General features: G+C 25.7%; 1 protein-coding gene across 10 annotated transcripts; it reads right to left on the minus strand.

The window, feature by feature from the left end:
* Positions 1–3682: 3682 nt before the first annotated feature.
* Positions 3683–10452, minus strand: LOC112284462 (protein PIN-LIKES 3). Of its 10 annotated transcripts, XM_073535121.2 has the most exons (13): positions 9655–10451; positions 8930–9003; positions 8650–8753; positions 8171–8308; positions 7650–7798; positions 7340–7464; positions 6601–6722; positions 5866–6018; positions 5460–5594; positions 4995–5095; positions 4698–4750; positions 4126–4311; positions 3683–3963 (listed from the first exon to the last, which is right to left on the minus strand). In XM_073535121.2, exons 4-13 carry the CDS (start codon positions 8306–8308, stop codon positions 3842–3844), a joined length of 1284 nt encoding a protein of 427 aa, XP_073391222.1. In that variant the 5' UTR covers positions 8650–8753; positions 8930–9003; positions 9655–10451; the 3' UTR covers positions 3683–3841. The 10 variants fall into 10 exon arrangements, 8 of the variants coding, with proteins under 8 accessions (XP_073391222.1, XP_073391225.1, XP_073391224.1 ...); XM_073535124.2 differs by lacking the exon at positions 8930–9003 and having other exon boundaries at positions 9820–10451; XM_073535123.2 differs by lacking the exon at positions 8930–9003.
* Positions 10453–11694: the final 1242 nt, after the last annotated feature.

Genomic DNA, 11694 nt, shown 5'->3' on the forward strand with positions numbered 1-11694 from the left:
TTTTTTTAAATGGCTTAATACAGAAAACAAGAAAAACAACAAGTTGAACTTTACAACAACAAATAACTTCTTATACTTACTCATCTTATAATAAACAACTTTTGGTAACATCATTGTGTGTGTAGGTGTGAACAATCTATTGTAACCATTTTTTCTTGACATAAGCAATAATAAGATAATAAAAATAAATAAATAAACACAAATAATCATGCTAATAGTAGAATATATTGAAAAAAATGTTAACATTTTGAAGACTTTAAATGACAATTAGAAGCTATAGAAATCTTCTATTTCCAACTAAGTTTTTAATGATAATTCATAATAATTTTAGTAAATTGTATGTCAGCGTTGTTCCATTAAAAATACAATTAATTTGGAGCTATTTTATTAAAAAATAAATATTATCTTAGAGACATTTGTCAATGTGGTGCTACCATTATCAATAATCAATGTATATACTAAAATAAGAAAATGTCTATATATATCCAAAATCAGCTTTTTTAGGTGAGGAGCTAAATTTTCAACAAAATGTAAATGCAATACATTGATGAAATTATTGAAGATAAAATATTGTTCAATCACAACCAGGTATCCTTAGTTTACATCAATTGTTACATTGTTATTATAATTTTCCACATCTTTCTTCAATCAATTACATACATTTTTTTTCTAATTTTTACAACTTTATAATAAGATTAAGAATTGTGGTATAAGTTGGAATTTGATGCTCTAGCCAAAGAATAAAACATAATAAAATTAGTCATCAAGTTTATCAATCAAAAACAGATAAACATGTTGAAAAATTTATTTTATTTTACGTTATTTGCATGAGTCTTTTCATTGAATGCAAAATCTACTATTGTATTGTATTTCCATTCAGTGTCAATACAGATAAAACCTTAATGCAAAAGTTTTTCTTAATCAAGTACAAATATCACATATTTATTAATATATTATTTGACAAGATATTTATAATAATTATAAGTGATTTAAGTCTTTATTTTAACTATTCTTATTATTATTCTTACTTGTATATTAATTGCAATAAAACAATGTATGTATTGTCTAATTGACTATAGCATCATGTAAGAAGGCGCCTTGCCATTGTAATCAAATGTTTGGCTTTTGACACTAGGAAGTGGCTTCTAAAGAGAGCCTTTGATTATGAATGATAATATGACATCTATGTCTTAATTATCTTTTTCAAGTAATAAAATAATCTTATTTTTATTTTATGAAAATTAAATATTAGATCTAAATATAATTTACTAATGATAATAATTATAATTTCTAAAAAAATAGACTTTGAACTTGTACAAAAATTACAAATTTTAAAAGCCATATATAAAATATAAAAAAAAATTGAGATGTATTTACAAGATCAAATTTGTTTGAATAGATTCTAAATCAATTCGAATTTAATTAAACTTAGTTAGAAAGCAACACCAAACTAATTCAAATCATATCCAACAATAGCTAAATTGGTTTAAACAAATTCAAACCATTTACAATATTAAAAGAGTTTATATGAATAAAGATATGTACTTACTTCATACATATAAAAGCATTAAAATAATATTAATGGATAAGACATGTACTTAAATATGAATGGAATTTATAATTTTTTTTAAAATTTTATAATATGATGATTTGTGATAAAATCTTATTACTGATAAAAATTTAAAATTTTAATTAGTGTAAGAAGTAATATAATTTTTTAATTTAACTTGCCAAATTCAAAAGATTATTATCGAACCTCAGTATTAATTAGAACTAATAATTAAAACAATATCATAAAATCAATAAATATTTATATAATTATTTTCAAAAAGAACAATTTGATTTTTAATTTATCATGTCTCTTTTTCAGCAATCTAACATGATTTGTATTGGTAATAAGATAAACAAAAATCATACATTTTTAGATAGTATTACAGACAAAGATGATTATACTACAACACAATATGATTCATTTTGGACTTAAAAAAATAGAATTTAAAAAAACATATATTTATTTAAAAGTTTAAATATATTTGAATATATACATATAAATATATATATATATATATATATATTCATGGGATTCTTTCATATTTTTACGTACATGTATCCACAAAAATATTCATAAAAAAAACTCTTATAGGACCTCACAATTTGTATTCAAAAGTGTGATTTAGGCAACTACTTTAAAAATATTGATTTTTTTAGAGCATAAGGATAGTTTTGATAACATACTTATATTTTAGTACATAAAAGAAGGTTCAAAATTTTTGTGAAAGATTGAAGTATAAATTTACAAAAGGTGATTTAATAAAGTAAATTTTTTATGCAGAGATGAAATAACTCCATATCAAATGAAGGAGACATAATTAATTTAAATTAAAGTGTGAAAACTAAGAATAATTGGATTATCACCTCATTGTAGACCTTTATTTTAAGCTACAATTTGAATATCCTAACATAAGATAAACCTTGGTAGAAATAAAAATAAAAATTTATCTATCTCAAAATCATAAAATCATATGACATAAAATTGTATCTCAATTAATTTTGAGTGATATCACATAAAAATGCATCACGATATGAATAAAATAATATGATAACAAAGAATTTAAATTTTCAGTTTTTAAAAAACTAAAAAATTAAGGAAGAATTTTTGTTGGAGTAATTTTTTAAAATATAAAATCTCACAAATTTTACTTATTTCAAAATAAACGGAAAATATGATCAACAAGATTTGGTCAGAACCTTTTTTGAGAAAATAAGACATTAAAAGAATGTTAAGATTTGAAGCTATACTTAGAATTTAAATTTTTATTTAGATATATAAAATAAAAAACGTCTTTCATTTGAATGTATCATATGTAGTTGAAACGATGTATTTATAATGCTCAAAACCTAAAACTCAAGAATTTATTATTTAGTCTTAAACAAAATAAACAAGCATCACACTAGATAATTTTTAAAAAATGAATTCTTCTTTGAATACCATTGATAACGTCCTCATCAATACTCAGTAAAAACAACTCTTTCAAAATCTGTATTATTTCAAAGAAAAGAAAATTTTCTTAAAAACTAAAATAAGATCTTATCAATATCTTAGCAATGTATGATATTATTCCAAGAACTTCCTCTACTGAAGTTTTAAAAATTTCCTCAAAAGTAAATAAATTTCTTTAATAACAATAAATAAGTGAAAATATTTTGATTAAAAAAATAGGAATGGATGATAAGATAAAATAAGAAGAACAAGCTAAAAGCCTATAGGCAGTGTGTTTACATCATAATAAAAAATAAAAAAAATAAAAAAGTAAACCTGAACCAACATGAATTGATTTTCAACTTTTTTTTATAAGTAATAATTCTCTCTTTCTCTCCCTCTCGTTATTTATATATATATATATATATATATATATATATGTATCAAGAGAGATATTGAACCATATGATGATTCTTTCTGATTAATTTATCTATGTAAGTATGAATATATATATATATATATATATATTCTGGGTACTGTGAGATAAAATCATTTAAAAAAACTAGCATAATAACTATAAAACATGTATTTAATACAACCACACAATCCTAAATATGAAACTTCTCACTAATTTCTTTTCGAAATATACAATTATTGAAAAAAAAAAAAAAAAAAAAAAAAATCATACTGTAAACATATCAAGGTTAAAGTTATAGCCAAAATAATTAATGAATTATTCAGTTTCTAATACTTCATCATATATTTTACGTGTTTTGCAGTTGATTTGAAATATAACAATGTTTGAAAATCTTGTAGAACTTATGCCATAGAATATTATTGATTCCATTTATAAGTCAAAATTTAGACCTTAGCCAAGAAAAAAATAATCCATACTGTCAAAAACACTACGGATGATGTGTATGACCAAAATAAAATCATAGAAGTTTCCAATTCTCCATTTTCATGTAATTGTGCAATGGTGCCTGTACAAAGTATTTACAAAAATATCAACTGATTAATTTTCAATGCTTTTAATTAGTAATGTCAATGTAGGTTTATCCTGTAAACTTATTATAAAAGCATTATAACTTTAAGTATTTAAGTTTTCCTTTTTTACACGAATTTCTCTATGAAAAGGTACCAACCTATATTAATTGCAGTGGGCATACAAAATTGAAGGAGGAGTACGAAATGAAATAGCGGATCATCTGGAATTAGTTTCAAGTTTATTACAATGAAAACAAGGCCACACCCAATTAATGGAAGAATAAAAAATCGAGTGCATAAAATCCCAATTGTTGTTTTAGGTTGTAATCCACTTCCATGTATTCCTAAAAGTAATAATAATAAAAAGAGAAAATTTTATTAATTTGAAAAGGATTTTAATAAAGAGTAATATTAATATAAAAAAGATCCAACTAGGCTTTTACAAATAAGTATTGGTTTCTTTTCTGAGAATCATGGACTTGAATTATGTAACTGATCAATGTAAAAATTAAATTATATATTAATAAAATGGCAATAAAAATAAGCACAACATGGATTTATTGAATCTACGTTATATAACTGAAGTGTATGCATACCTCTCTCTTTCTCTATATATATATATATATGTTTTCATATGCTTTGAACTACTTTTAATCATGTGATATTGAGGTTGAGTCATTACATGTTTCTTTTACACATTCAATGCAAACTATTAAAAAGGGTGTCTTACCAGAAATAAGGTTACCACCAAGAATCAAATTCATGCATGGTATTGTTGCATCCCTGGACGAAGTTATTTATTTTATTCATTTAATTACTTGTTTACATATGTACATAAATGTTTTTAACAACAATTGATATATATATATATATATATATATATATGTGTGTGTGTGTGTGTGTGTGTGTGCAGAAAATATGATGAACAAATAAAATTATGTTATATTGATTTGCAACTCTCTTTTTTTTTTTTTTTTTTTTTTTTGTTGTAAGTGATCAGTATAAGCCAGAATGTTTTTGAACAAACCCTAAAATGGCAAAACAATCAGTCAAAAAATGTAATGGCGCATGTGAGCCAATAAATATACTCTTCAATGGAACACACCCTCCCACTATAAGTGCCAAAAACTGTGATATCATAACCAATTCCATAGAAAATGTCAATTTAATTTTCTTTCGTTGAATTATTCAACTCAATAATAAGTCCATGTACACTATGTTAATTACTGGAAAAATCAAACAATAAATATCACTGATGTTTTTGATTGTGCAAGCCAGAATTTCGATTTTCATATGTAATACATCAATATAAGATAATAATAGTAATAATAACAATAATTTTTTATTAAAAAAAACCCATCTAGTTTAATTTTTATTTAGAAAAAATTGGTTAGATTCATTTTTTATTCAACAAACAGGTATATTAGTATAATTGATTTATACAACACAACTCGAAAACTAATAAGGTCTCAATTTTAAATATAAAATTTACAGCCGCTGTTGTTGGAGGTGTAAAAATTTGTTGGAAATTTAATGTTGTTGAAATTTTGGTACCAATAGATTGCAGTGATGCCAATGAAGGTGTTGTATTCATTGGTAAACTTGATCTTTCTGTATTTTCTTCATCCTATCAACACAATAGTACGTTTGAAATTGTTAATAAACTCTCGTACTAGCACTTCTGAAATTGTGAAGTTTTGATTATGTATCATGATGTTATGTTTCAATTGATTCTGCTAGTTAAATTGAATCAAAGTAGAATATTATTGTTGTCACAATTACTTAATATTGATATTAAGGTTTTGTAATATTTTTAAAAGTCACAATAATGATGCATTGATTGATGGAAACGTTTGTAAACCAATCAATAGTTAACTAATGTTTAAAAGCGGAATCACCATTTTGTTTGATGTTTTAATCAAACGGATATCATTTGCATTAGGTGTTTGAAATTGCACTCTCTTAACATCTTTAGAGCTGAGATGTTGATTATTGAATTTATTTGGCATTAAGAGAGTGTAAATAAATGTCCAGATTAATAATGTTGCCATCTTTTTACATGTCAAGTACATAAAGATCTTGAAGGATTTAATCAATAATATATATATATATATATATATATATTGTTTCACCAGAAGACTAAAATAAATAAATAAATAATCACTTTGCAATTGAAAATACCACAGATATGTTCCAAAGTCAAAATAATAAATTTTGAATTTTGAATTCTATTTGAAATTTTTGTTCTAATAAGACTGAATCGTTTTTAATCCATTTTGATATTCCAACCCAAATATTCACAATTGAATCTTTCTCTCTCTCTCTCTCTCTCACTCTACATATGTATGATGACTCAGCATTAACACATGTTTCAAATACCCAACTAATTTACATAACTAAAGCTTACATAACTAATTTAACCACGTCATTTTCTTTTCTTTTCTTTTCTTTTAAAGTTTTAATTTTCATTTCAAAAGATTTTTTCAAAAAAAAAACAAGCTCACAATTTATCAGCAAAGAAACATTGGTTTCTATCAAGTAATCCAATATTAGTATAAGTAAACTACTATCCAAGCAGTGTACAAAAGCTTTGTAGTTGGAAAAAGGGCAAACATCAAATGCCACATACGTACCCACATACCAAATGAGACATATGCCTGTCCATTTAATGAACAAGATAAATTGGCACCAAAAGGATTGTCATCTACTTCACATATACTTGAAATTAACACCAAAGGAACATTTCCTGTGTTGCCTGTGAGGAGTCACAGACCAAGTCATTTAATGAATTACATATGTGTCTATATATACATATATATATATATATGTGTATATATATATATATATATACATACACACACACACACAGAGATCAAAACTTTTTGGTCATGTTTTGCAAATTATACATGATAAGCATATCCACCATTTGTGGAAGATTGTTTTAAAAAAATTAATTAAAAAGCCAAAACCAGTTTCATCTTAGAGTATTGCAATATGTTTTGATTTTTTGTGAATGTCATCAATTTGCATTCCTTACATTACAATAACATATTTTATTTTTATTTTTATTTTTCAAATGCACAAATATCCGCAGCTGGTATAATGGACTTGTATGATTAGAATTACCAGGCTGTCTGAATGGACAGCTTGGTAATTCTAATCATAAATATTAAAACAAAGTTAAACCAACTTTCTTTCGTTTTTTTTTTTATTTATATACTTTAAGATCATGTACCCATTCTTTATTTTTACTTTGTGCTGATTTGAAGTACTAGTATTTCTTTTTTCTTTTTTCTTTTTTTTCTTTTAAGTATTATAGAGTATTTAAACCTAACAATACAAATATAAATAGATGTCAACCTACCTACCCACCTGCAGAGCAACATGCAATTGTGAGGTTTTCCAAGTGGTGTGGAGGTCTTGTGAGTTTAACAACAACTAGACCCACACATGCTCCTATTGCAAAGCTTAATAATACATTCAATGGCATGTACCACCTGCATATTTCATATGAATACAGTATTGAAAAGCACACTGACTAACTATATATATATATATATATATATATCAAGGTACATATCTTGTAAGAATATTAATACATTGTGTACCCATTTATAAATATATTCCAAAGGTGAGAATGTGTAGATTATTATTGTCAAAAGAGAGATGGGTTATTATGTACCATTCAATGAGCTTTTCAGCTGTGACTGTCTCTGCCAACTTTGTGAAGATCAAGCACGGCGCAAACACCAGCACCACCAGCTGCATAAAATCATCCATATATTCATCCACACATTCATCCATTTGGAACTCCAAGAGGAGGAGGAGCTTCTACACAAACACACACGGATGCAAAAGATACACACTACTAACATGTGAATAGCATACTACATAATCCATGTTGTTGTCCTAATGCATGGGAAAAAAGTAAAAAATAAGTAAAAAATAAAAAAATAAATGAAGTTAAGGCATTTGTGAGAGGTGGGGCTTAAAGGAAATAGAGGTGGATGGAAATGAAAGTGAGCGCATATTGACATGGCTGAGAGGGATGGAGGATGGACATTATGGTTTGGTTGTTAGGGTTAGCATTATTTGATGTAGAGCAAGAAGGAGAAGAAGAAGAAGAAGAAGAAGAAACAAATGGGTAGTCTTGAATTGAAATTTAGGGTTAGGATTAGGGTTATGTTTGTTTGAGTCACTCACTTTGTTTAAGTGTTTGCGTGCATCAGGAGGGAAGGCATTGATTTTGGGGGATGCCAGGAGGGCTCCAATTCCACACATCACTAAAATCTTCATCACTGGCAGTGCTGCCATCACCAGCACCCTCCCCAAACGTGGCATCTTTATTGTTTTCACCACCACCACCACCACCACCACAGTCAAAAAAACAATATATATATATATATATATATATATATACATATATTTGGTTTAGGGGCATTTTTGTCATTGATTTTTCATTTTTTTTTCATTTTTTTTTTTTTTTGTTACAATTGTGTATATTTTAGAGGATGTATTGTGGTGTAGGTGATACATTGTGAATTTTGAAAAAAAAAAAAAAATGAAAAAATGAAAAAATGAAAAAAATGAAAATTTCAACAAGGTAGATGCTCGAATGATTCATATGGAAAATGCATGTATAAAGCTTAAAAATAAGAGTGAATTAATGGTGTAGTTATTACAGCTTCAAGTTGAATGATCAATTGTAGTAAGTCTCAATTTCGGGTTTTTTGTAGCATGTGTTCATGATTTTATAACACAGGTACTCTAGTGTTAACATTTTCCCCTGCACTTGAAGTTAATTTAAATGTGGTTAAATGTTGGGGTATGCATTAATAGAATTTGGTGTCATAAGAATCATAAATTTGCGACTGCCTGGTATAGTAATAGGCTATAAATTTCAAACTTATGATACCATCTAACAATGCACATAACTAAAAACCTTTATGACGAGGTCCAGACCTTTTTAAATACTTCATATTCACTTCACACATGTTGAAATCAGATATTTTGATTCAAATAAATTTTATTGCCTTCTTCTCATTGTGGGTAAATATGATTTTGAAATTTCAGTATATATATATATATATATATATATATATTTCAACATGACATTTTTATGAGACATGTTATGTTTGATTCAGAAAAAAAATGAGTCCACACTTGTTATTTTTTCCTCATTCAAATTGAAAATTTTCAACAATAATTCACATTGTGTGTGTGTGTGTGTGTGTTTGTGTAGTTTTTATATTTTATTTTATTTATCCAGTAAATAAGTTAAGAGAGGAAATTTTAATTTGTTGTGAAGAGTTGAAATCAACAGTGAACTAAAAGTGCTCTTCAGAAGACAACAAGGATTCAGTTTTATGGAATCACTGTGTTGTGACAATTCCAAAAAATCTTGTTTTACAAAGATTTCAGTTCTACTCAATACTCAAATTTGTTGTTATTCAAATCAATGGTAATGCTAATGGAAATATTCAGTTAACATTGCATAAATTTAATTTGAAACATTTCAAGTTTAGGCTGAAATATGAAATAGTACAGTATCTTTTGAAATGTGGGTTAAAATTTCTCAATGAGATGGATAATACAGTTTCATTCATTCAAGCAATAATATGTGCTGTTAAATATGAAGCTTATTACAAGTATGGTGTTTAAAAAATGAATTTTTGCTTAAGAACTACCTTTTTGCTCCACCCAAAATAATAATAATAATAATACTTTTTTTATTGATTTTTTTTTTCTCATAAATTCGGGAATTGCTTATCATCAAAAGAACTCATGTAAACATCCATCAAAACCTCATAAATAAAAATGACTACAATAATCCAATATCAAATCTTCCTCACCATATATGTACATCTTGTCTTTTACAATTTGGAAGAAGGCAAGACAATAATCTTTCTTGTTGTTCAAAATAAGATAGATTAAAACTTAACTATTTTGATTCTTCTTGGTAATTTGTCCATATAGATATACTTCAAATGACAATGATGCTAGAATTGGTATAATGTGTCTCCAATATTTGTTTTTGGATTTATTTGTAATTAAGTTATCAATAATCTTCAAAATATATAATTTTGATACATAACTAATATTTGGTAAAAATATGAAATACCTAGCCTATTTTTAAAATCAAGCTTAGAGATGTGAACCTTTCAACCCAAAAAATTTAATAATTGGTTCAAAGAAATACCTACACATTGTGGTTAAACGGCAATTCTAATTTATTGAGTGCATGTCAATAGAATAACACTTTTTGCAGAAATATCAATATTAAATGATGCTTTGTTTATCACAACCAAACTAAATTTAAGATAATGTAAAAAAAGGATTTAAAAAATAAGATTAAAATTTCATAAAATTTCATTGCTAGTATAAAATAATTTTATTCATAAAAATAAAAATATTGTTTTAATGATTCAATGAAATAAAGTTGTATGTATATGTACACACAAACATACATATAAATACAAACACATTACTGTGATATGATTTTTACAAAAATTCAAGGAATCTTGTTTAGTAGTTGATGGACAAAAAATATGTGTTCTAGTTATAAACTTGAGCTAAAATCTCAAGACTACTAAAGAAGAATATACTCAATATCATAACTTTTAAAATTGACTGGAATGCATCATTAAAAGAAAGAACTGATAAAATTGTTGGGCTAAGCGTTAAAAGTAATACAAAAAAAAACTATTCTTTATATATATACACATATTTATCTATATAAATAAATGTGTGTGTATATATATATATATATATATATATCTATATAGGAACTTGTTATAGGGACTTTTTCTTCTAGTTTATGTTTCTTTTTTCCAATTAACAAGATATACACATATATATATATATATATATATATATATATAATCTAGAATCTATCAGTTCATTCATAATTTAATGTTATACTGTGTAAATTTTTAAGCTTACAAAGGAAATTTGTGAATTGTTAAGATAACAACAATAAAATATGTTGTAGTTTAGATGTAAAAAAAAGAGACTAAGATCAAAGTTGCTGTGCCTACATTTAATGATACAATTTTATTATTTGTGGTGATGGAGGTGGGATGGGACCGGGGTGGGGACAAGGAGGTGGAGTGGAGACATGGGAGTAGGGTAGGGACAACGTCACATGGTGAGGGTATGATAGTGGGGGACATGGGATGGGAATAGGGTCGAGGATATGACACTTGTACGAAAATGGATCATGAGGTGGGAAGGGAGGGTGCCCTTTAACAAGTCCCTATTTATATATACAAAAAATAGTAATAACATATAAAATACAAAATCTAGCATATTGAATTTTTGAAAGTAATAAGATGAATATTAAAATTAAAATAAACTACTCATGTTTTCAAGATTTAAATTTGGATTAAAAAAAAACAAACAAACAAACAAACAAATGCATACACACAAACAAACAAATAGAAAAGAAGATAAATTTGAGATTTTAGATAAACTTCTATAAAATATTTACAATATATATATATATATATATATATATATATATGGTTTTATGATTACATAATATTCTAATACAAAAAGTTATTTGGTACTCCCTTGTACAAATTATGCATGCCAATTATTTTGAAATAGGTACTTACCAAAATGTAGTTATTTTATGTACAAAGGTATGTCTTTTATGTATTTATGTACTTTAGTTGATATTTAAGAATTGATGTATATTGATGTTTTTAATGTCATTTATATATTTA

Source organism: Physcomitrium patens, chromosome 7, assembly GCF_059467195.1.
Source record: "Physcomitrium patens ecotype Gransden chromosome 7, ASM5946719v1, whole genome shotgun sequence".
Lineage (NCBI taxonomy): Eukaryota > Viridiplantae > Streptophyta > Bryopsida > Funariales > Funariaceae > Physcomitrium > Physcomitrium patens.

Excerpts from the sequence above, each read along its gene's own strand:
- LOC112284462 (XM_073535124.2), bottom strand. The coding sequence starts at position 8,308 with ATGCCACGTTTGGGGAGGGTGCTGGTGATGGCAGCACTGCCAGTGATG. Across the intron at positions 5,595-5,865 it reads TTAAAACATCAAACAAAATG|GATGAAGAAAATACAGAAAG; the intron begins GTGATTCCGCTT and ends TTGTGTTGATAG. Across the intron at positions 5,096-5,459 it reads CACCTCCAACAACAGCGGCT|TTTTTGGCACTTATAGTGGG; the intron begins GTAAATTTTATA and ends ATGATATCACAG.